The following is a 25,184-nucleotide window of genomic DNA, read 5'->3' as shown; positions in this document are numbered from 1 at the left end:
TTATCCTGTTTCTGTCCTCTCCATTATTTCTGTGCTTTTCCAAATTACTTTTGGTGATTAGGAACACAGGTTACAAAGCTGTTCTGCCCCACAACCCCGTAATGCTGGGGGAGGGGGTGTGTGTGAGCATCTGCCCAGGCTCCCTGCAGAGCAGGGGCTGCCACCGTGTCCGAGAGCCTCCGTGACAGCCATGTGGGCCACACTCGTGCCCCGGCTCCGCTGGGGTCAGCTCTGAGGCTGACTGACAAGCTCAGCCCAGCCCGGGCAGGGGCAGGGGCCTGGGTATTCCAGCTTCCTCAGACCCCAATCAGGCACTCAACGCACGCACATTTGGTCAAAATTAGTAAACTTTATTTAAACTTCAAAAAAATAAAATAACAGACAAAAGGCAGCTTTAGATTTGTTCTTTCCCGAGATCGGATGTTACCAAACCAGAGCCGGAATCACCCTAAGAAGTGAAAGTTCCCCTGGCCCCTAATCAAGCCACAGGCCAGGAAGGATCTTCATGTGGGGTCAGAGGAGGAGAATCACAGCTAGGGCGGGGGGCTGAGACAACGAGCAGAGAACAAGACGAAAACATCCCTCGGAAACGGGGTCCAGACTTCAACGGCAAACTCGTCACAAGGAACTATGTACAGAGGAGCCGGCAGGAGGCTCGCGGCCCAGGAGGAGGTGAGAGGGCAGCAGGCACTAGCCGGCTGCTACCGCACCCTGCTCACCCTCAGTTCTCCTCGTCGCTGTCATCCGGGCTGATGGCTGGGCTGGTGAGGCTGTAGGTGGGGCTGGTGGGTGAGTAGCCCGGTGAAGTAGGCGAGTAGGTGGAGCCTTTGGGGGAGGTGGGGGAGTAGGTGGGGCTAGTGGGCGAGTACTTGGGGGAAGTGGGCGAGTAGGTGGGGCTGGTGGGCGAGTACTTGGGGGAGGTTGGGGTGTAGACAGGAGAGGTTGGTGAGTAAGTGGGAGACGTCGGGGAGTACTTGGGGGTGGTGGGTGAGTAGGTGGGGCTGGTAGGTGAGTACTTGGGGGAGGTGGGTGAGTACTTGGGGCTGGTGGGCGAGTACTTGGGGGAGGTTGGGGTGTACTCTGGTGAGCTGGGGCTGTAGGAAGGACTGGTTGGGGTATACTTGGGTGAGGTGGGGCTGTAGCTGGGTGAGCTGGGGCTGTAGCTGGGTGAGCTCGGGGTATAGGTTGGAGACTGTGGTGTGTATCGTGGGCTGGAAGGGGAGTAGCTGGGTGAGGTCGGAGAGTAGCTGGGTGAGGTCGGAGAGTAACTTGGAGAAGTTGGGCTGTAGTTCGGGCTGGTAGGCGTGTAGTTGGGACTTGTGGGCGAGTAGCTGGGTGATGTGGGGCTGTAACTGGGTGATGTTGGGGTGTAATTGGGACTGGTTGGAGAATAGTTAGGACTCGTGGGTGAGTAACTTGGAGAAGTTGGTGAGTAGCTTGGAGATGTAGGTGAGTAGCTGGGCGACGTTGGTGAGTAGCTGGGAGAGGTGGGAGAGTAGCTGGGTGAAGTTGGCGAGTAGCTGGGAGATGTGGGCGAGTAGCTGGGAGATGTGGGCGAGTAGCTGGGAGAGGTGGGCGAGTAGCTGGGTGATGTTGGAGAGTAGCTTGGGGAAGTTGGCGAGTAGCTGGGCGAGGTCGGGGAGTAGCTGGGCGAGGTCGGGGAGTAGCTAGGAGAGGTCGGGGAGTAGCTGGGTGAGGTTGGGGAGTAGCTGGGTGACGTGGGGCTATAATTGGGGCTGGTTGGAGAATAGGATGGAGAGGTGGGGGAGTAGGAGGGTGATGTGGGTGAATAGGAAGGACTCTGGGGTGTGTAGCCTCCGGGGGAGCGGGGCTCGTAGGCAGGTGACGTCGGCGAGTAGCTGGGGGACATGGCACCACCTGTGGGACAGAAGCCAACGAGGGAGGTGTAAGTGGTGGAAAGCCTGGTCTGGGAGGAAAGACCAAGGAGGAGGAAGTGAACTTTCTCGACAGATGGCAACAACTCACCTGGCGAGGGGATGTACGGGCTCGAGGGGCCCGGGGAGCCGGGGGAGCCGGGTGTAGGAGACCAGGCAGGGGAGTAACCTGGGCTGAAGCCGCTGGCATCCGAAGCAGCACTGGGAGAGAAGCCAGCTGCTCCGGGGGTCATTCCACTCCCTGAAGTGAAAACAGCAGGTTCACACCAGAGCTGGAGCCCACACTGCCTCCCCCCTTTCCCAGCTCTCTAGGCCTCTGGCCTCCAACAAAGGCCTTCGTTCACCACCTCAGCGCACCCACCGTAGACCGCCTCAGGGCCCTCTTCCCGGGCCAGTGTACTCACCCACGCTGGGGGACCAGGCGCCGTAGGCGGGGGTTGCACCCTGGTTCCAGGGTGTCATGGCTGGAGAGATTCCTCCCATGGGACTGGGTGCTGAGCCAAAGAACATGCCGGTGGCTGCAAGGAGGAACAAGGGGACTCAGGAGGAGCAGCACTGTGGGACTGGCGACACCCCCTAGCCGTGGCCTGCACCACCCCGCGCCGACCCCACCGGGGTACTCACGTCCGGCAGCGCCCAGGCCGGGGATGTTGGTGGGGATCTCCATGCCGTACTTGCACTTCTCAGCATCAAGCAGGAGGTCGAAGCAGCCGGTGCCAGCTGGTGCCAGCTGGCCCAGCATGATGTTCTCCGAGACGCCCTTCATGGGGTCGCTCTCCCCATGGGCAGCTGCTTCCATAAGCACATCCACCTGAACCACCGAGAGAGGACGGGCCCTTAGAGCCCACCGCCCCGCACCACGGCCCAGCCCCAGTCCATACGCCTCCGCCACGGCGCCTCCGCCCGCCCTGCCCCGCACAGGCCCCGCCGTTACCGTTTCCTCAAAGGAACATTTCATGAGAGGCCCGGTGTCCTGGCGGTTGACTCCGTGTCGGGTGATGGCCATCAGGTGGCCACGGCAGGTCATGGTGTCACACAGGAGCGCCAAGTGCCGGTAGTTGACGTAGGAACCGTCGAAGGAGATGACGTGGTACAGCTCCCGCTCCAGCGCCTTCCGCACGGCCTCGATGCCCAGCACCTGGCAGGGGGTTGAAGAAGGGTCAGGACCTCGGTGCTCTGGGGTCGAGCAGAAAGGCAATCCGGACGAGGGAAGAGCACGGGGTGAGGGAGCCAGCGAGCTCCGGGAGGCCAGGGGCAGAGCGCTCACCGTGAAGATCTCCACGATGTCATTGGACGTGGTGCGCACAGGGTCCACGTCTTTCTCGCTCAGCACCCGCATCAGGCTCACGCCGTCCGTCTCCAGGATCCACTCCTGCAGGGCCTTGAACTCCCCGTCCTCGGTGATGATGATCTTCTTCTTGTTGTCTGTCTGCGGCAAGTGCATGTACACCTGGAGGAGACACAGGCGCTCAGGCCGGCGGCAGGGCGGGGCGGGGCGGGGCGGGGCTGGTTCCGGGGGAGCGGCTCACCTTGCTGATCTGCTCGATCCCCTGCAGCGTCATGTCTGTCAGCATGTTGGACTCGATGCAGCGCAGGAAAACATCGTCGTCCATCTTGTCCACCACCTCCTCCTCCTGCAGAGAGGCCAGCACTCCTGGAATCTCTTCTCGCCTACTTCCCACCTCCCACTCCAGCCTCCCCAAGGACCAAGAGTCAGCCACCAGCCTGCCGCCTCAGCTCGGGTGACGCTATCTCTCATTGTGACTTTACAATAATATTAAGAGGATCCTAAGCAGAGGCACCCACACGCCAGCACCTTAACAGGACTGCTTTCACACGGCCCTGCCTAGTGCTTGGGCCCTTGCACAGGTTGCCTGTTCACGGAGCGACTGCAACCACAGCACTCCCTGTATAAGTTATCTCTGCGCATCACCCAGCATCTGCCCAGGCTGCTACTGACTTACCCATGAGCTCGCTCAATGGATTGATCAAGATCTACCAATACTGTCTTAACTATCCTGACAGTTCAGCACTTAGAGGATTTTCAAGCACCAGGCACCCACACACGTCCAACAGTCTCTTAGGACCCACGTCGAAGGACGAAGTCAACAGCCAAACGTTTTCCTGAGTCTCACTGCACCCATGGTTCCATCACATTCCTGGAACCGGGCAATCCTTATTCCACTGTCCAACCTGCCCCAACCCTGCTCTGTCTGAGGCTTGCGCTGCCCAAGGAGAACAAGCTGTAGGAGCCTGGGCAGAAGGCCAAGCCAGGGCTAGGAGGGAGAGCCTCCACTCCCATGCCCTCTGCTCTGTTTGGCTGCTGTGCTGGACTTGAAGGATCCCTGCTGCTGAGATGACAGCCCTGAGCCGCGCGAGCCCCTCGGTGTTGCCCGCATCTGAGGCGCCGTCTGTGTCCGACAAGTCGCTTTCTTCACGGCTCCCTTTACCTCCTGCATCTTGTTTTCATCACTGTTCATGATGCGGATGCGCAGCACCAGCTTCTCGGCATTGTCATCGTTGAAGATGCAATTCAAGTCATCGCCAAAGCCTGGTGGGGCACGGTGAGCTGTGAGAAGGGCTGCGCCACCCAGGGCTCACTGCCCACTCGCGCTCCAGTTGCAGCCCCTGCTCGCCTGCACAGAACCTTCCTTCCCTGTGGAAGCCCGCTAGGAAGAGGAGACACGGGACGGGAGGGGCGGGGAGATCTGGCGGTCCCGACACCAGGACAGTGACCTTGGGGACAGACGCCTCGGACTCAGGCGCAGCGCACGCCCCAGAGGCGGGAGCCCAGGCAGGACTCCGAGCAGGCTCTGCGCCCCCGGCCTTACCAGCGTTGATCTTTTCGGCAATCTGTTCCATGGTTAGTTTTCGGTCAGTCATGTGCTTCCGGTCCAGCTCTACTCGCAGCAGCCAGGGGGAGATTCGCGCCACATCAAAGTCCGGCATCTCATAGTAGACGTTCACCCACTCCTGATCCTCTGCCACCACTGTGCTTTGGGGGTTGGGGTCATAGTAGATGGCTGTGTTGGCAGTCACCTTCCTCAAAGTTGTATGCTCCAGGCGGCACAGAATGTCCTGGGAAGAGAGTGGCTCATGACACAGGCACTGGGGAAGCTTCAAAGGCCTCCTCATCCGGGAATCCAAGTCCCTACTTAAGGGAAGGAGCTCATCTGCTTTTCCTGGGCCGAGCAGGTCACGACCCTGACCCCTACCTTAGCTCTCTCAGCATCTCGAGCAGACTGGCCCAGCAGAAAGACAGTAAGCGAGGGGGTCTTCGGCTTCTTGGAAATGTTGATGAGCTCCTTAAGTCGAGGCACACCCAGCGTCACGTTCTTGGCGGACACACCAGCGTAGTGGAAGGTGTTCAAGGTCATCTGGGTGGCAGGCTCTCCGAGGGACTGTGCAGCCAGAGCTCCCACCATTTCCCCAGGATGGGCCTAAGGAAAGCCAGCATCAGACGAAGCCAGTCCCTCTCTTCTGGTGGCAGCTTTCCCACCATGCCACAGCGCTGGCCCCCAATCTTTTCAGTAGTGTTTTGTAGTATTTCCTACTATATTTTAAATGATGAATTTATGAAACTGGATTTACATCAGATTCAGAGGTACCCCTGTAATTATGCTTTCCCCCGTCCTCTGCCCTGTAAAACCCTTAGACAGTGAAAACATGTCCCAGTACCTGTAAATCTCTTCTCCACTTACTCCAATTTCCCACCTGTCTAAATCATTATTTTAGGATAATCACTCTCCAAGTCTCTCAGTTTTTGTTGCTGCAACACGGGACTAACAACGTCTCCCTTGTTAGGGTCACTTTAAGACTGCTAAAGGGCATAACACAGAGAACTCAGGACTTGGTACACAGCAGGCTCTCAATGAATGAGAGCTATCATGAGGGGTCTTCAAAAAGTCCATGCAAAATGCCTAATAGGGAAAAACTACCCATGGATTTTGTTTTGCACCAAATACACCTTTCCGTTAATTCTGCTTTTCCATGAGCTTTCTAAGTACTCGTGTATTGGGTGACTGTGGGCGGGCGATGTTGGATGCCACAAGTCAGTAGGTAAGCGAAGCAGCACAGCACAGCACTCACAATGGCTTGGTTGAACTTGGACTCGATCTCCCCCAGCAGCCAGTCGAAGGCCTCTCCGCTGAGCCGAAACTCCTCGGCCATGCGGCGGGAGCAGAGCGTGGAGCGCAGGTGGATGTTGAAGAGCAGCGTGGCGTTCTCCTGCGCCTGCCGGCTCAGCGGGTCGTCCCCATTCACAATCACCAGCTTCTTGCTCAATTCCTTCACTCCTAGGAACCAAACGGGGGGCAGAGACACCTTCAGATGAGGGCTAGGCAGGCAGGTGTCCCCGGCCTGGCCTGGCACTCACCCTCCACCACCTTGATGGGGTGCAGGTCAGACGGAAGGCGAGGGTTGATGTGGAAGATTTTCTGAGCGTTCCAGATCATGCGCAGCAGGTTACAGGGAAGGACAACCTGGGGGCGGGCGGAACGCAGGGAGGACAGCACGCTGGGAGACCGCCTCCTGCGGCAGCACGTCTCCACGCCAGCTCCTCCCGCCCAGGCTCACCTTGCTGTCCCCAGTCGGGAAGATGACCCTGAGCACCTCCCGGTCCTCACGCATGCGCTCAAATTCGCGCTCCAGTTCATTCTGTATGTGTGCGTTGCTCAGCACATCCTTCACCAGGTCCTCCTGCAGAGTGCGCCGCAGGGCCCGCTCGTTGGTGTAATCAAAGCGGAACCTGCACAAGGCAAGGGAGAAAGTCAGGGATGGGCGGGCCCTGGGGCCTCAGGCCCCACAGGAGCGCGGGGAGGCTCCCACAGGAAGAGAGCTTCGGAAGCAGAGACCTAAGACTCAGGTGCCAGGCTGCCCCGCTCTGTCTGCTTTGTGCTGTCACCAGGGACCGGGCATCTACCCTCCCCCTTGGTGAAGCGGTAGTTTGATGGGTGAGGAAAGGGTGCTGAGAGGCCAGTTCCACTGTAAGGCTACTCTCTGGAGCCATGTCTCTGGGGAAGCGTCTTGGAATCCTACAGCTCAGCCCTGAACCACCCGCCTGCCCGCCTCCTCACTTCTTCTCGAAAGCCTTGTTGGAAGGCTTGAGCGTGGCCAGGTTCTGAAACTCCACACTCTCGCCGGCCAGGCCGTCCTCGCCGTAGCGCAGCTGCACCACCTGGTTGATGGAGTTCCGCACGGTCGCATCGTACTTCACCATCACCGACTCCATGGACTTGATCAGCCGCCGCTGGATGTATCCTGGGCGAGGGAAGCCATTAAGACGAAAGGCAGGAAGAGGATGACAAAGCCCAAAGGCCCAGCCCAGGGCCCTGACCTGCCCGATTCCCAGAAGCAGCAACTGGCAGCCGCCTCAGACCTGAGGCCTTTTAGGCCACACTGGATGGGCTAGGGGCACTGGGGGAGGTGCCTGGGAACCGTCCCATGTGGCAGGCCGGCAACACGGCCCACAGCTCCATCCCTGCACCTGGGGCTGGGAAGCGACCAGAACCAGGGCACTGGCTAGCTCTTGAACTTCACTCTGCTCCTTCCACAAAGGCCAAAATTACACCTCTGGGACCACAGGCCTTTAGCCTGGACCACCACCGCCCAGGAAGAGCCTCACAGAAGGCCTCACCAGTCTCAGCAGTCTTGACAGCTGTGTCGATGAGCCCCTCCCGGCCTCCCATGGCGTGGAAGAAGAACTCGGTGGGTGTGAGGCCAGCCAGGTAGGAGTTCTCCACAAAGCCACGGCTCTCAGGCCCGTAGTCATCCTTGATGAAGTGAGGCAGAGTCCGGTGCTTGAATCCGAACGGGATCCGCTTGCCCTCTACGTTCTGCTGCCCGACGACGGCAATGACCTAGGCAACAGAAACGGCAGCGGCGTCTAACTCCTTCTGCCCTAGGAATCAAAGTTCCCACTGCTTCCCCAGGGCCCCCCACACCCACAACCCCGACACACAGCCATCCCTTCCTCCTCCCAAACTGCGAGACAAGACTCCTCACCTGGGAGATGTTGATCTTGGAACCTTTGGCTCCAGACACGACCATCGACTTGAAGTTGTTATATTCAGACAGGGACTTCTGGGCAGAGGAGCCGGTCTTGTCTCGGGCATCGTTGAGAATGCGATTCACCTGATTCTCAAACGTCTGCCGCAGAGTGTTGCCCGGGGTGGGCTCCAGCTCGTTGTTATGGGCCTTCTCAATGACCTGGAGACAGCGTCCTCAGTGAGGCACGAATCCTAACCCCGTCCACTTCCCTTAAACCCTTACACGCCCTCTGCTCTTGCCAATGTGAAGCTCAAAATGGCGGGAGCCTCTTATTCAGTCCCGGCCCAGCCTTCTCTCTCACCTCGATTACATCCTGTTTGGCCTTCTTAATAGTGTTCTGAATGTCCTGGTAAGTCTTAGAGTCAGCAATGGAGTCCCCAATGCCGATGGTATGGCCTGGAGACAAGGGAAGCATGAGCAACACCATCCTTGGACTTCCAAGAAACACGGGATGGAAGTGGGCACCGGAGCAGATGCAGACACCAGATCCGGGGCAGGAAGCTCTGTTAGAGGCAGGGGAAGCACACACAGGTGCTGGGGGCCCTCTTACCCTCGATGAGCAGCCAGTTGTTGATGACAGTCTGGATGTTGGAGTAGAAGAGGCGAGTGATGTCGTGGCCCATCTCCAGGTAGGAGATGTGGACCAGGGAGCCGGCCGAGGTCCCCAGAGACTTCTTACACAGGATGCCCATGATCAGCTCCCCATTCTCCACCACCACCTGCGGCCAAAGCACACGCTCAACACCTCTTCTGGTTCTGGCTCCCAAGCCCAAATCCCACCCTCACACACCCACATGCCAGGGCCTACCTTGGTGTCCCCAGGAGAGATGTGCTTGTAAGGGCCGCTGTCCTCATCGTCAGGATGGGTGCTGTGGGTGCGGACACAGTTGATGTGGCCAGGGATGATGAGGGAGAAGATCTGCTTGCCTGTCCACAGGGGCCGGGGCTTCAGGATGGCCGGCTGGGGCACCTTCCCATCCCATGTAGACAGGAACATGAGGAGGTTCATCACTTCACCCTGCGGACACAGAGCACGGCAGGCAGGCAGTCAGACCAGGCCTCACCCCTCAGCCACGCCAGGCAAGCCGCCCTGCCCAGGGCAGTCAGGTTCTGACGGCAGAGATGTCCCAATAAAAGTCACTCCAACAGTGACATACTCACATTTGGTTCAATAATAAACACAAATTTCTTTTAATGACTAGGAAATAAGTGAAAGTGCATATACGGAGATCAGCAAGATCTTAGTAAGGTCTTACTTATTTTTTCCCTTTTCCTCAACCCTATAGACGACACCCGGGATCATACAAACGCCTTTTTTGGCTGTGATCCTTCCTAAGCCCCTCTCCTTCCTCCTCACCAGAAGGCAAAATCTCACATCCAGACAAGTCAGGAACACATCACAGCTCCTCCTCCCCAGCCCGGAGCCCTCTGCCCATGCGCCAGGACGCGCACTCCACGTGGCCCACGCACCCGCTCCAGGAAGACGTCTCTCTTGGTGAACTTGCGCACTGCTGTGAGCGTGTCCTGCACGATACCCATGACAGGCCGATTGCTCTGGGGCGTGACAATCATGCGAGGCACCATGGCCAGCTCCTGGATCTCCGCCCGCGTCTCCAGGGATTGTGGCAGGTGCAGGTTCATCTCATCCCCATCAAAGTCCGCATTGTATGGAGTCGTCACACTGCAGTCAGAGAGGAGTCAGAATCGGCAAGTCACACAGTGAGATCAAGCAGCCCGGTCGCCCCTGCTCCTGACCCCAGCCTGCTCCCCTCAGCCAGGGACGGACCTAAGATTCAAGCGGAAAGTAGACCAGGGGAGGATGCGGACCCGATGCCCCATCATGGACATCTTGTGCAGAGTTGGCTGCCGGTTGAAGATGACAATGTCCCCGTCACACATGTGCCGTTCCACCTGGGGAGGTGATGTATGGAAAAAGTCTCAGTAGAGAAGGCAAGCCAAGAGCGAAATGACAATGGACTGAAAAAGTCCTCAACTGAAACAGACGAATCCCTGGGGTTATCTCACTTGAAACATTTATTCAACACCCTCTTTGCAGCCAGACATCAGGTGTCGGGGATGAATAAAACATGGCATCCACCCATCCCAGGGAACTCGGTCTGGGGAGCGAAACCAGAGTCTCTGGCCACAAAGCCCCTGCACTGTTCCTTCATGGCTCCCTCTTCCCTGCCACCCCCTTCCCGGCTGCTAGCAGCCGGCAGCTACAAGCACACCTGGGACAGAGCAGCATTTAAGAAAACGTCACACAGTTTGACTCCTGAAGTACGGACAGCCGCAGATGGCCCACTGCGGCCCCTAACTCCAGCAAGCTTCCTGCTCAGGTGGGCAGCAAAAGCCCTGGTCGGTTACGTGCCTTATAGCCTGTCTGCAGGTGGAGGTCACTGGGCTTGGGGTGGAAACGCAAGTCAATGCGATCGCCGTTGTCTCGGATGATGTACTTGGCGCCTGGGTACTGGCTGTTGCCCCTGCGAACTAGTTCCTGAAGTCTAGGAAGAAAAGAGGTGGAATAAACGAAATGCCTCCCAAAAAGACCCTGGCAGCCACCCTCAACCCAAAGCCCTGAGTGCAAGTCAGAATTCTAAACTTCAACACCTTGCTCCAGCCCACTCCCGAGAGGGGAGAGTGCACTGTCTCCCCCACTACCCCCGGCTAAGGCACACCTGTCAATGTTGAAGGGGGTGACGATCTCTGCAAAGGTCATGTTGGCGGCGATGGAGCGGGGCACGCCAACCTGGTCGATGGAGAGGTTGGGGTCGGGGGTGATGACAGTGCGGGCCGAGAAGTCTACTCGTTTGCCCATAAGGTTCCCTCGCACACGGCCTTCCTTGCCCTTCAACCGCTGCTTCAAAGACTTGAGTGGACGCCCAGACTTCTGCATGGCCTGCGAGGAAACATGGGGTGTGGACAACTCAGCTGGTGGCACGGGGCCTTCGTCCAGAGCTCTGAGGCCACGCGCTGGACTCAGGTCCGCACGGACTCACACGGGGCAGGCCGGGCAGCTCGTTGTCCACCATGGTGGCCACGTGGAACTGCAGGAGCTTCACGTCTTCCGCAATGACGTGGGCGGCCGCGCCATTCTGCTCGTTCCGCCGCAGCTGGTTGTTGATCTTCACGATGTCAGCCAGCTTGTGAGTCAGGTCATCCTGGGGGGGGGGGGGGCAGTGCCATCAGCACAGCCACACGGGCGGGCGCACGGTGCGGCCCTCCTCCGCACACACCCTGGGGACAGCTCTGTCACCCATGTCACAGCTGCGGAAGCACCTTCACGCCCTTTAACTGCGGTGAGGTCCTCCTTAAATGTCACACAGCCAGCAAGTGGCCAAGTTTGTTTTTTTTTTTTTTTTGACAGGCAGAGAAGACAGTGAGAGAGACAGAGAGAAAGGTCTTCCTTTTGCCGTTGGTTCACCCTCCAATGGCCAGCGCGGCCAGTGCACCGCGCTGATCCGATGGCAGGAGCCAGGTGCTTTTCCTCGTCTCCCATGGGGTGCAGGGCCCAAGCACTTGGGCCATCCTCCACTGCACTCCCTGGCCACAGCAGAGAGCTGGCCTGGAAGAGGGGCAACCGGGACAGAATCCGGCGCCCTGACCGGGACTAGAACCTGGTGTGCTGGCGCCGCAAGGCTGAGGATTAGCCTAGTGAGCCGCAGCGCCGGCCGCCAAGTATTTTTAACCCTAAACCTATCTGTCCCTCACGCACACGCCCTTCACTGCAGGCCTGTGCCAACTGCCTCGCAGCCATCCAGGGAGAGGGAGAGTGAGGGCCACTGACCTGGTTGCGGGCAGAGCCCTGCATCACCACAGCAGGCCGCACGGAGAGAGGCGGCACGGGCAGCACCGTGACGATCATCCACTCGGGCCGGGCGTAGCGGGGCTCCATGCCCAGCACGAAGCACTCCTCATCCGAGATGCGCTTGAAGATCTCATGCACCCGCTCGGGACTCAGCAGGATCTTCTTCTCCTGTGAGTCCTCGTTCACGTGCTTCCACTCGGCATACAACTCCAGGCCCGAGCGCCGGATCCGGGGCTGGTAGCGCCCACAGCCGCCATGGCCCTTCGCAGGGGAGAAGGACCGTCAGGGGCAGAGGCCGCGCCTGTTCCCACAACACCCCAGCTCCCCCACCACCCCGCAGCCCCCGCTGCTCTCCCGGGCTCCGCCAGCCCAGCCACCTTTTCCTTGGTCAGATCCTCATCGCCCTCAGGCTGCTCCACTCCAAACTTGTTGTCCATCTCCTCCCCGCCCTCGCAGATGTTTTTGCCTTTACAAAGGTCATAGACGTGTGTGAGCCGCTTCTTAGGCTGCCCCTTGGACTTGGCCAGGATGTCCTTGATCTTCGGGTTGTTCTGGGGACAGGGCAAGGAGGGTCAGTTGAGACTGTCCTGTCCCCTTCCCCCACCCAGCAGCCCCTTCCAGGCCAGGCCCTGCCCGCACTCACAGAGTCCACAAGCAGTTTGGAGCAGAAGAAGCAGACACAGCGCAAAACCTTCATCGTCTTGACCAGAAAGCCCACGTGAAACACAGGCTTGGCCAGCTCGATGTGGCCAAAGTGGCCAGGACACTCCGTCATATTTCCTGTAGGAACAGGCACTTGACACTTTCCTCTCAGCCCCTCACCTTAGAGACTACGTCACCGGTGGCCTCCCTCGCCCCGGCTCCCTCTAAAGCTCCAAAGCTCTCTCATCCCTTGGGGATCCCACCCAACCCCAGCACTCACCTGCACATGTCTGACAGCGGCCAGTCCGTTCAATCACCCCCTGCCTTGGATCCATCAGCCCCCCAAGCTTGGGGCGGCCTCCCTCTGTCGTCTCTGGGTATTTGATTCCACCCTCTGTCACAGACATTCGCTTCTGCAGAAAAGAAAAGCCGATAACAACATGACTCCTAGTTTCCAGCTTCTGTGGTTAGGGTGCTCTGTGTAAGGACTGACAACCCCAGATACTTACAGAACTGATCCTACTTAGCCTGGGCGAGGGGCACTAAGGATTCAACGTCAACACCTCTGGGAATACCAGAAGTGAGCATCACTAGTCAAACTTGCTGGGCGCTCACAGTACAAAATTTTAGAAGATTGACATCCATAGGATTTTTTTTTTTTTTTTTTTTTTTTTTTTTTTGACAGGCAGAGTGGACAGTAAGAGAGAGAGAGAGAGAGAAAGGTCTTCCTTTGCCATTGGTTCACCCTTCAATGGTCGCCGCGGCCGGCGCACCACGCTGATCCGAAGGCAAGAGCCAGGTGCTTCTCCTGGTCTCCCGTGGGGTGCAGGGCCCAAGCACTTGGGCCATCCTCCACTGCACTCCCGGGCCACAGCAGAGAGCTGGCCTGGAAGAGGGGCAACCGGGACTAGAACCTGGTGTGCCGGCGCCGCAGGCAGAGGATTAGCCTACTGAGCCGTGGCGCCGGCTAACATCCATAGGATTTAATCACAAAAAGAAGTAAGTTGTTTCAAGGAAAAAACAAACAGAAAGCCAGTGCTGCACTTCTTTCTCTAAGCTGAAGTCAGACCTATGAATTTGAGACCTCTGTACCGCATCCCGCAGCGAGCGCCCAGGCGACCCGCCGATGCTCCTCCAATTCTACCCTCAGCTTCTGAAGGAGTGAGGCCTTCAGAGATGCAGTCCTGCCCCCCCCCCCCCCCGTCCTTCTCAAGGGCTTGACCTGCCTGGACCCCTCCCCATCCAAATGGATATTTTATTACAAGACATGAGAACCGGGTGCTAGGAGGAGAGGTTGGTGGGAAATCTGGAGCAGAGTAAATGGCTGGAATCTTAAGAAGTGGAGTGGGGGAGGGGGCAGCATTGGGGAGTAGCAGGTAAAGCCCCTGTCTGTGCAACAGCACCTGTATGGGGCACCAGTTCATGTCCCGGCTGCTCCACTTCTGATCCAGCTCCCTGCTAGTGGCCTAGGAAAAACAGCAGCAGATGGCCCAAGTGTTTGAGCCCCTGCTACCTTTGTGGAGACCTATATGAAGCTCTTGGCTCTGGCCTGGCTCAGCCCTGGCTGTTGTGGCTGTCTGAAGAATGAACTAGCAGTTGGACGATCTCTCCTCCTCCCTTTGTCTCTCCCTCTCTCTGACTTCCAAAGAAATAAATGGATGGACGGACGGACGGAAGGAAGGAAAAGAAAGAAGGAGAGGAAGAAAGAAAAAAGAAAAAGAAAAGAGGAGCCTGGACTCAGCGAGGCCAATTTGGAGAAGGAAGGAAAGCAGCAAACAGAAGAACTCAGAAGCAGGTGTGCGTAGAAGAGATTTCTGCCTGGGCTAGAATTGATCCAAGTGACCACAATGAAAACCAGACTTTAAAGTTAGCTAGGTTTTAGACCATTACACTGGGGGGAGGGGGGAGACGGGGCAGGGCGGCAAGTATTGTGGCGTCTGGGATATCTGCATCCTATACTAGAGCCCCTGGTTCAAATCCCGGCTACTCCACTCCAATTCTGAACCAGCTTCCTGCTAATATGCGTGGGATAAACAGGTAACTGCCCAAGTAGTTGAATCCTTGCCACCCATGTAGGAGACCTAGATGAAGTTCCTGGCTCCTGGCTTCAGCTTGGCCTAGCCATAGCTTTTGCAGACATTAGAGCAGTAAACCAGCAGATGGAAGCTCACTCTCTCATTCTGCCTTTCAAATAAAAAAACTTTAAAAAACAAAAACAGAAACACTTCCAGGGGAAGGAATTAACAATTTAAGAACTCTTCTTCCAGGCAATTAACAGGGAGCCAGATTGGAAGTTCAGCAGCCAGGACGTGAACCAGTGCCCATATGGGTTGCTGTTGTTACTGCTATGTTTACTGCTATGCCACTATCCGAATGTCAACTTCAAGTGAAGTACTATTCCTCTAATCCTACCCTCCAGCCCACAGATGCTGCTTGAAGCAACTCATCCCAGGCCTCAATCCCAAGGAGCTAGCAGAATTCAAATTCAAGCGTCTCTGGACGCAAACACATGCTGATGCCAGCCTCCAAGGCTCCAGCAGATAAATACCTCAACTACAGAGTCCAGCGCCCCGGGTTAAGCCACCACTTGGGCTACCCACATCCCACATCCGATTCCCTGGGTCGGGGTCTCGGCTTCATTCCCATCTCAACTTCCTGCTAACACATGTTCTGGAAAGTAGCAGGTGATGGCTCGAGTATATGGGTCCCCACTACCCACATGGGAGGCCCAGATGGAGCTCCCAGGCCCCTGGCTTCGGCCTGCCCAGCCCTGGCAACTGCAGGCATTTAGGGAGTGAACCAGCAGATGGAAGATATCGCTGCCTTTCAATAAATAAATAAACTTATTTTTAAAAAACAACTGTTTCTCTCCCTTAGAAAGAATAAACTCTAGAATACATTTTTCTTAGCTGGGTAACAGGGGGACTTGGGGTCAGGCACAGTGCTGACACCGTCACCGCTGTTCCATAAAATAAGCTTCACTGCTTAAATTGTGCAGATCACAAAACCTGAGTGGGCCAAGGTCATACAACTAGGAAGTGGTGGATCTAGGCCTTGAACCTGGGCCCAGGGATTTCTCCTGTGCATTCTTTCCACTCTACCAGCAAACAGCAGGGTCTACAAGTGTTTGTGCACAGCTATCTTCCTACATATTACAAAGCCATTCCTGCCAAGCCAGTGAGCTCCACTCTGCCAAATCCAACAGATCATCTCGGTCCTTGGCTGTTGACCTGTGATAGGCAGACGGGCCACCTCCTAGAGGCTTTCCCTCTGCTTCCGCACCCCCATCCTTCCTGACCTCCCTGGTTACTGCTTCATCTCCCTCCTACTCCCCAGGGTTTTAGTTCATCCGCACTTTTCATAACTATGTGCTGTCCTGTGATTGTCCCTGTATACTGATGATTGCTAAATTCCTACCTCCAGGCCTCACCTTCTGGAGTGGGGATTCACATGGTAACTGTCTACTGATCTCTCACCTCCTGCACACATCCCACTGATAAAATCACATTCAACAAGTCTAAAAGCAAACTCCTCTCCACAAAAATCTCTCCTGTTCCTTTAGTCCCTACCTCATGGATGGCACAAGTCAGTCTGCAAAACCTTCCTAACCCTCGGGCTTCAAACAGCAAAGCACATGGCTCCTCTGTAGTCAGAGCCCCGGGCTGGAATTCTGGCTCTGTCATTCATGAGACTTAATTAGCCTGCTCAATGCCCAGCGTGTAGTAGGTGTTCAGGTAAGTGACCACTACTGCTATTCTATTCACCAGGTCCTGGTCAGTTTTATTTATTTATTTTTTAAAGATTTATTTGAAAGGCAGAGTTGCAGAAAGGCAGAAGCAGAAACAGAGAGGTCTTCCATCTACTGCTTCACTCCCCAGATGGCTGCAACGGCCAGGGCTGGGCCAGGCCAAAGCCAGGAGCCAGGAGCTTCATCCAGGTCTCCCACATGGGTGCAGGGGCCCAAGCACTTGGGCCATCTTCCACTGCTTTCCAGGCCATAGCAGAGAGCTGAACTGGAAGTGAAGCAGTCAGGATTCGAACTGGAGCCCATATGGGATGCCAGCACTGTAGGTGGTGGCTTAACCACAACACTGCCCCATTTTTACCTCTTAAATTGGGAGTGGGGAACATTCGGCCCTATAAGGCCCACAAAATCATTTGGTCTGACCCTGCCAAAGCAACTGAAAGAGGGACTAGAAGTTCAACAAATCTGTAGCAGGCTAATTTTTAAGTTGATCCTTGGTATGGCCCATGGACATGTTATAAATATCTAAATGGCCCTTGGCAGAAAAAGGATCCCATTCCCCCACCTCCCAGGGTCTTAAATCTCTCGAGTCTTGTCCCTCTTCTCCGTCCCTTCAACCTCTGCCCTAGTATAGATAGGCCTTTCCTTTGAAGGGCGTTCTCACAGGTCACCAGCTTGCCTCTCTCCAATCCATCCACATGATCGGACACTCCTTCTAAAGTGGAACTCCACTCAATCACACCCTCTTGTCCTCAGGACGACATCCAAACCTAGAGGGATGCCTTACGCAAAGGATTTCATAACGTCCCCACCTTCGCTTCCCCAAGCTCCAACCGTTCCTGTGTACTCTTCCCTGCACATGTGGCGCACTGGGCACTCTGGGCCATGCCCGTGCTGGGCCTTGCTCAGTGTGCGTGCCCTCTCCCCCACAGGCCTGCTTTCGCCAGGCAGCCTTTGCGCAGCCTCCTGTACAGACAGGAGACCCTGCTCTGTGCTTCCACAGCCCTTCTAGACACAGTGAGGTTCTGCGCTGCAGTCTGCTTCCCCTACAGACTACAAACGGCTCCCAGGCAGGCAGCATCCTTCAGTCATCCACACTCCCATGTGCCTGCCTGGCACACAGCAGTGTCCCAACAAGTATCTACCAAGCTCAGCTGTCCTGCTTAGGACTCTGCAGTAGGAAGGGAAGGGAAGTTACCCAACAGTGAACCAGTGATCTGCTAACGATGGATCTGATTAGCCCGAAGTTCTCAGCAAGCTGGGCTAACACGTCAGGCAGACAGACCCGCGATGCTGACGCCTCTCAGCTGCACTGAGAAGCATAAGAGGGATCTGCTCGCCTTGAATACACACAGAAAGGCAAAAGCTGGCATGAATCTGGCAGGTACTGGTGAGGGGACCAGGAAATCACACTCAAAACCCTTCACCTCCCTCTGCTCAAAGTCCACGTGCACAGGGCAAACCACCCTTCTAGTGACTCTGGTTCCAGGCAAATGCAACTAGGCCATGGGTGTCCTTGACAGCGGGCAGGACCATCCTGGTTAGAGGACTCTCCCTAGAGCAGAGGTTAACAACTGGCACTGTGCATTTTGCACAAACTACTTCAGCCTCCAAGCGCACACGGGTTCAGCCTACAGGATAAAGGTCAGGCTCCTGAGGGAGTGGCCAGTCATAGGCCCCTGAGGTCACAGGCCTGCCTGGGATCTCAGTAAATACCGGGTCGCTTTCCTCAGCACTTAAGGTCCTTACCACTCAAGTTGGCTTCACAGCTCTATCTGGCACCACATCGCTCATTCCCCTGGTCTGTGCTCCGACTACAAAAGACTGCTTGAAATTCCTTTTGCTTCTCATACCTTCTTTCAAGCAAATGTCCACTCATTCTCTAAGACCCAGCTCACTGTTACCTCCTTGTAAAAAGGAGTCTTTGCTAACTCTTATCTGGCCTTATCTCTCACTTCATCCACACCCCAGCAAGGTTCTCGCTCACTCTCTCTCTCCCACTGGACTGTAATCCTGGAGGGCAAGGATCAGGTTTTATTTATCTTTATTCCCAGCGCCCAGCACAATCACCGGCACATGGCAGGGGCTCGGCAGCTACTCACTGGGTATATAGGAAATCCCTCATCAGATATAAAAATCTGAAGAGAAGCATAATCTTCTGACTCATCAGCTGGCCCACACTCTACCTGAAAGAGCAGATTCCTGCTTGAAATCCTTCGACTCCTGCAGACGTCACCAAGCACCCCACTTCCCCAATTTTGTGTGAGCTTCAAATCCATCTTATTACCACAAAGACAACAGCTCCCTCAAAGCCAATGCAAGGGGCCTTCTGTACATCCTTGGGGGCATCCTACCCCCAAGACTGGAAAACACCGAGCCTTAGACATCCCCTGTTCACAAGAGGCTCCCTGCTCCCCACTCCCCCTTCCTCCCATCCAAAGCAGAATCATCTGTAATCCCCTCAAAACACAGATGCACTCTATAGACCACAGGCGAGGCAGAGCAGTATCAACAGCTCCCCGTAATCCTACATCCTGGAAACGATCCCTGTGAGGTTTTGTGAACACTGTTCCATATATTTTTATTTGTTAATTCGCAAGGCTCAGACAGACAGAAAAAAAATCTTCCATCTGCTCGTTCACTCCCCAAATGGCCGCACAGCCAGGGCTGAGAGCTAGAACTATCTGAATCTCCCATGTGGGCAGCAGGAACTCAGCTACTTGGGCCATCCTCTGATCCCTCCCAGATGCCATTAGCAGGGAGCTGGAGCAGCGAAGTAGCCAGGATTCAAACTAGCAGGAGTCCCCAAGTCTGCCACTTAACCTGCACTGTTGCATACATTTAAAAATAAATGTAAGTGTGCTCCTATTTTAACACAAATGGGGCCTCATTCTGCACACTTTTCAGTAACATGCCCACTTATCCAGAGATTCCTGAACAATATCGGTCCACAGTGCCCTAAATCTTAGTCACTTTCACAGCGTTTCCTAGGCCTAAAGAGAACCACTGATATTAAGTACCTAGATTCAAACAATTTAGTAAGTATTGTCCTAGCAAATTATCAACTATTTGAAAAACCATATATATGAACTAAAAAATATTTTAATATATTGAGATAATTTTATTGTTTAAAATTTATTAAAAATATTTTACTTCCTTTCCAAATAACCACAATTACTCACTACGGCACCTGTCAGGTACTGCACAATTTCCCAAGTTCCAACTCAGATTGGGTGCACCACCCTATTTCAGTCCAGTTGACTTTTGCAGGTACTCAGCAACTGTGGAAAAACAGCTTCACGGTGATATGACGTCACTGAAAGGGATCTAGCGCCATCTAATGTTCAAAAAAGCACCTGGAACTAGGACTTCCCAGGGCACCTAACAAACGCACCCAGGCTGCCTCTACCTCCCTGTCTCTTCTGGTACCCCAGTCACATCAGTGCACTCTGGGGCACTGGATTTACCCTATTGGGAAGTTCTTGTTCCATTATAGAGACAGCCCCTGAGTTCTTCAGTGAGGTTCCCACTAGTCAATATTTAGGTGATTTATAATTCATTTTCAAACATTGCAATAAAAATGCTTCAAAACATCTCTGCATACTTGCTCCATTATTTCATTTGCTTATTTATTCAAATAAAATTTTTATTACATGCCTGTCAAGTGCCAAGGCACTATTTGAGATGCTGTGGCAACAGTGAGTAACGTAAAGTCCTCATGAAATTTGTTATCAATGGAGCAGTGAGAGACAGGATCACTAATCCTTTCTGCAGTGACAGGCCATGAAGGAAAACAAAGTTGAGGATGGGTTAGAGAATGCAAGGCGGTGCTGTTTAAATAGGGCCAGGCAAAGGCTCCTACGACGTGACACGCGAACAGGGAACACACCGACGCATGAGGCCTCAGCAACGCTGTTCCAAGCAGCAGGAACAGTGAAGAAGAAAACCCTCGAGGCAGGAATAAGCCAGCAATACTGGAGAACAAGCACGTCAGAGCGGTCAAGAAAGGCCAAGAGGGGACTGTTGCGAGATGCAGAGGCAAACGGGCCAAATGCTATAGGACCTCCTAGACGAATAAGGAGTTCACATCTGAAGAGGCTTCATGCAGGAAACACACGATGAAAAGATGCCTCTAGCTTGTTCTGTAAACTCAGGAAGATAAGGGGCTACGGCTCCTGCAGTAGCCACGGGACCACGTGGGAAAGACGAAGGTGGGACACAGTGGTGGAGATGGTCACAGACGGCTGGCTTCCAGACAGACTTGCAAAGGCAGAAGAGATGCAGTAGAGATTTTAAGAAAGGGAAGAACCAAAGCTGGCTTGGGTTTTGACCTCAGCAACTGGATGAATGGAAAAGAACTTACAGAACCAGCAAAGGCAGGGAGGGTATGCTAGCGGAGAGAAATTAAGGGTTCTTTATTTTCACTCATTTGAGAGGAAGAGCAAGCTCCCATCGACTAGTTCACTCCCCCAAATATCTGAAACAGCCAGGATCGAAGTCCACAGCCAGGAACACAATCCAGACCACCACATGGGAGGAGGAACTACAATTACTTGAGTCATCACCACTGCCTCTCAAGGTTTACAACAGCAGGCAGCTGAAATCAGGAACCTGAGCCAGGAATCGAACCCAGGCATACCAATAAGTGGGTGTCTTAATGCCTGCTCCAGTGTTTTTTTTTTTTTATTATTATTAATTTATTTATTTAGACAGGCAGAGTGGACAGTGAGAGAGAGAGACAGAGAGAAAGGTCTTCCTTTGCCGTTGGTTCACCCTCCAATGGTCGCCGCGGCCAGTGCGCTGCGGCTGGCGCACCGCGCTGATCCGATGGTAGGAGCCAGGTGCTTCTCCTGGTCTCCCATGGGGTGCAGGACCCAAGCACTTGGGCCATCCTCCACTGCACTCCCGGGCCACAGCAGAGAGCTGGCCTGGAAGAGGAGCAACCGGGACAGGATCCGGCACCCCAACCAGGACTAGAACCCGGGGTGCCGGCACCGCAAGGCGGAGGATTAGCCTAGTGAGCCGCGCGCCGGCCTGCTCCAGTGTTTTAAGAATAAATTTTTAAGGGGCCGGCACTGTGGTACAGTGGATTAAAGCCCTGGCCTGAAGCACTGGTATTCCATACAGGCGCCGGTTCTAGTCCCAGCTGCTCCTCTTCCAATCCAGCTCTCTGCTATGGCCTGGGAAAGTAGCAGATGACCCAAGTCCTTGGGCCCCTGCACCCACGAGGGAGACCCAGAAGAAGCTCCTGGCCCCTGATAGGCACAGCTCCGGCCATTGTGGCCATCTGGGGAGTGAACCATCGGATGGAAGACCTCTGTCTCTACCTCTCTAACTCTGTCTTTCAAATAAATAAAATAAATCTTGGAAAAAAAAAAAAAAAGGAAAATCCCATATAACATTAAAAAAATAATAAATTTTTAGGCGCCGGCATTATGACAGGTTAAGTTGCCTGCTGACATCAGCATCCCATAGGATCACTGATTCAAGTTCCAGCGGCTCCATTTCTCATCCAGCTCCCTGCTAATGCGCCTAGGAAAGCAGCAGAATATGGCTCAAGTGTTTGGGGCCCTGCCATCCACGTGGGAGACCCAGATGAAATATCTGGCCTCAACCTGGCCCAGCCCTGGCCATTCTGGCCACTTGGGGAGTGAGCCAGCAGATCAAAGATTTCTGTTTTTCCCTCTCTTGAACTCTGCCTTTCAAATAAATAAGTAAATCTGAAAAATAAATAAAAATAAACTTGTAAGTGGTAATGTTGGGATCAAAGGAGACACATATTAAAAGGCCGGCCAGCGCCGTGGCTCACTTGGCCAATCCTCCCCCTGTGGTGCCAGCACCCCGGGTTCTAGTCCAGGTAGCTCCTCTTCCAGTCCAGCTCTCTGCTGTGGCCCGGGAGTGCAGTGGAGGATGGCCCAAGTGCTTGGGTCCCTGCACCCGCATGGGAGAGACCAGGAGGAAGCACCTGGCTCCTGGCTTCGGATCGGCGCAGCGCCGGCCATAGCAGCCATTAAGGAAGTGAACCAATGGAAGGAAGACCTTTCTCTCTGTCTCTCTCTCACTGTCTATAACTACCTGTCAAATAAAAAAATAAAAAGGCTGACAATTGTCAAAAAGTTTGACAAAACTGTCAGACTGTCCTCCAAAACGGTTCTATCAGCCTATTCTACCAAAAATACATAAGCATACCTACTTCCCAATAGTTTTGCCAGCAGGGAAGGATCAGTTTATAACATTTTTATTTTGGGGCCAGTGCTGTGGCGTAGTGGGTAAAGCCGCCACCTGCAGTGCCAGCATCCTATATGGGCACCAGTTCGAGACCCAGTTGCTCCACTTTCGATCCAGCTCTCTGCTATGGCCTGGGAAACCAATGGAAAGATGGCCCAAGTCCTTCCACCTCTGCACTTGTGTGGGAGACCTGGAAGAAACCCCTGGCTCCTGGCTTCGGATCAGCGCAGCTCCAACTGCTGTGACCAACTGGTGAGTGAACCAGCGGATGGAAGACCTCCCTCTCTCTCTGCCTCTTTCTCCGTGTAACTTTTTCAAATAAATAAATCTTTTTTAAAAACTTTATTTTAAATTATATTTAATTAGCAAGCTGAACATTTTAAAATCTACTTTTTAGTTTTCCTTTAAGTTGAAACGTAAAGACAGAGTGATCTTCCATCTGCTGGTTCCCTTCCTAACAGTCTGCAACAACCAGGGTTGGGCCAAGACAAACGCAGAACTCAATCCAGGTCTCTTAGTGGTGCCAGAGACCCACACGTGGGCCTCCCCTTGCTGCTTCCCAGAGTGTGCATTAGCAGGAAGCTAGAATGGAAGCAGAGGAGCCAGGCCTCCAACTAGACGCTGACAACTGGTGCAGGTGCCCTAAGCGGCAACTTAACCACTACACCAAACGCCTGCATTTGCGCAATTTCTGTGAACTGCCTGTTTATTTCCTTTATTCCCTTTATAGACGTGTATTTTCCTAATTTCTAAATGTTCCTTTGTATATGCATTAAGAAGTCTAACCGTGCCTACCGCACTACAAATACTGTTTCCTGATGTTTTCTTTAGTTAGTTCTGTTCCTGGTTTCTGATAAAAGAAATGGCTCTTATTTTTATGTAGGAAATCTGCCCTGCTCTTGCATAATGCTTAGCTCATTTTAGAAACTCCGTAAGATGTACATGTAATTTTACTACCATTAAGGACTGCTGCCCCTGGTATCAGCCCTCCCACAGCCTTCTGTATTTTTGCACCCGTGACTTAGGGCTTTTGTAAACTCCAACTGGAATTTGTTCTGTGGTATGGTGTGAGGTCAGGACGTTCCGACTCAGGACACAGCTGAGCTGTCCCCTACCAAAATCAAATCCGTCCACACACAGCCATTAAACTACACTCTCCCCGCCCAACTGGCTCCCTCCTGTGAGCTCCGCTAAGGAAGGTGTCCAAGTCCCAACCGCTCTCCCCTGGGACTAACCCTACTCTCCCCCCTCCCCCAATCGGTTCTTGACAGAGCAACCACAGCAGCATGTTTTTAAATGTAAACTTGAAGTCACTCTCCTGCTTCTAACTGTCCACCGGCTTCCACTGAAAATAGGATTATACCTTGAGTTCTTAACCGTGATATCCCACACTTCTCCAGCCCATTTCCATAATATCCTCTCCTCACCCACTGAAGCCCACCCATACTGGCCTGTGAGCCTGGGACACGGTCAATCCATTCCTCTCTCAGGCCTTTTGCACTTGCTGTGTCTTCTTGCCTCAGAATCCGAGTTGAAATGGCTGCTTCTCAATCGGGTCATGTCACCTCCTTCCCAGACCCTGACACCACCCCAATTAAAGTCGCCCAGCCTCAGGGACTCTCCATAGCATTATCCCGTTTCGCTTTTATTCAAAGCACTCCAAATTATCTCATTCACTCCTTTATTCACAATGCTCATCTGCCCTTTCCCCCAGGAGACTGGCCAGTCCAACGCCGTCTCCCCAGCGTCTGTCCTACCACGAGCCAGGAGCTCAATCAGTATTTGTGGAGGGGGAAGAGGGAAACCTGGGGCTTGGCTTTGCCACGCAAACTAGCACAGATCCCCTCGGATGTGTCTGATCTCGCTGAACCAGGGTTAACTCCGCGGTGTGGAGCCAGTCACCCCGACTCCGACACAGCCCTACACTTGTTCAAATCCTTGCAAAATGTAGCTCTGTTCGGGGAGTCGCGGGGGGTGCGGGGGTCCCGAGGCTGGCCCGCACACCGCCAGCCTTGGCGCCGGTAACTCGGCTTCCCCGCGGGCAGGGAGAACGCCAAGTTTCCGCAGCCACCTTCCAGCCCCGCCCGCCGGCGAGGGAGGACCGAGCAGCTTACCAGCTCATCCGGACTGAGGACTCCGAACTGCACTCTCTTGATGGTGCGCAGCGGGCATGCGCTGTCCCCGGAGGGTGGGCCACCCCCGTGCATGGCCGCGGCGGGCGCGCTGCGCAGGCGCAAACCTCGCTACAAAAAGCCTGCGCCGCCTCCGCCTAGGCGCTCAGACCCCGTCGGGGCGGCCGCCGGGAAGGACCTCCCCGAGTTGGGAGGAAAAAGCCGGAGGAGGGAGAGGTGGGGGAGGGAAAGAGGCGGGGAAGTGAAAAAAGGAGCGAAAAAAGCCCTTCTCCCCCTTTCCGGAGATTTTTTTCGGCTCCCAAAAAGGAAAAAATAAAAAGAGGGGAAAAGGAAAAGGTTTCGGGGAGGAGGAAGAAGAAAAAGGTTAACGAATAAATAAGTAACCGGGCTCCTGAACGGCGGAGGGCACGGCAGTTTGTCTCTCCCCCTTCCGGGAGCCGCCTTCTTCTCAACCGCCCCGGCCGCGCTCTCGGCGCTTCTGAGAAGCGAACCGGCCGAATGACGGCCTTTATAGCTTCGCCCCTGAGTCCCCGCCCCTTCCTTTCCCGCCCTCCCTTGCGCTACGGGGCCGCCCGCGACGGGCCGCACGGGACGCGCGCGCTCCCGCCGTTGAGCCTCCTCCGCGGCTCCCCGATCTGGCGACCTTTTGAAGTGACGGGGAAGGGGGGATATATATATATTTTTTT

General features: G+C 54.7%; 1 protein-coding gene across 1 annotated transcript; it reads right to left on the bottom strand.

The window, feature by feature from the left end:
• Nucleotides 1–329: 329 nt before the first annotated feature.
• POLR2A (RNA polymerase II subunit A) lies at nucleotides 330–24,983 on the bottom strand. The gene is made up of 29 exons (XM_051825245.3): nucleotides 24,481–24,983; nucleotides 12,674–12,806; nucleotides 12,395–12,531; nucleotides 12,129–12,302; nucleotides 11,731–12,012; nucleotides 10,943–11,104; nucleotides 10,622–10,842; nucleotides 10,315–10,447; nucleotides 9,730–9,854; nucleotides 9,414–9,624; nucleotides 8,752–8,961; nucleotides 8,494–8,662; nucleotides 8,245–8,339; nucleotides 7,899–8,102; nucleotides 7,531–7,753; nucleotides 6,971–7,154; nucleotides 6,471–6,642; nucleotides 6,271–6,376; nucleotides 5,985–6,190; nucleotides 5,111–5,335; nucleotides 4,727–4,973; nucleotides 4,346–4,446; nucleotides 3,425–3,529; nucleotides 3,163–3,345; nucleotides 2,830–3,033; nucleotides 2,520–2,706; nucleotides 2,300–2,413; nucleotides 1,987–2,136; nucleotides 330–1,878 (listed from the first exon to the last, which is right to left on the bottom strand). The coding sequence occupies exons 1-29, from the start codon at nucleotides 24,571–24,573 to the stop codon at nucleotides 722–724; spliced, it is 5,913 nt and encodes a 1,970-aa protein (XP_051681205.1). The 5' UTR covers nucleotides 24,574–24,983; the 3' UTR covers nucleotides 330–721.
• Between the last annotated feature and the right edge of the window lie 201 nt (nucleotides 24,984–25,184).

This window comes from Oryctolagus cuniculus, chromosome 17 (genome assembly GCF_051225735.1).
Source record: "Oryctolagus cuniculus isolate XC-2025 breed Fujian yellow rabbit chromosome 17, ASM5122573v1, whole genome shotgun sequence".
NCBI lineage: Eukaryota > Metazoa > Chordata > Mammalia > Lagomorpha > Leporidae > Oryctolagus > Oryctolagus cuniculus.
This window is presented reverse-complemented; position numbering and strand designations above follow the sequence as displayed.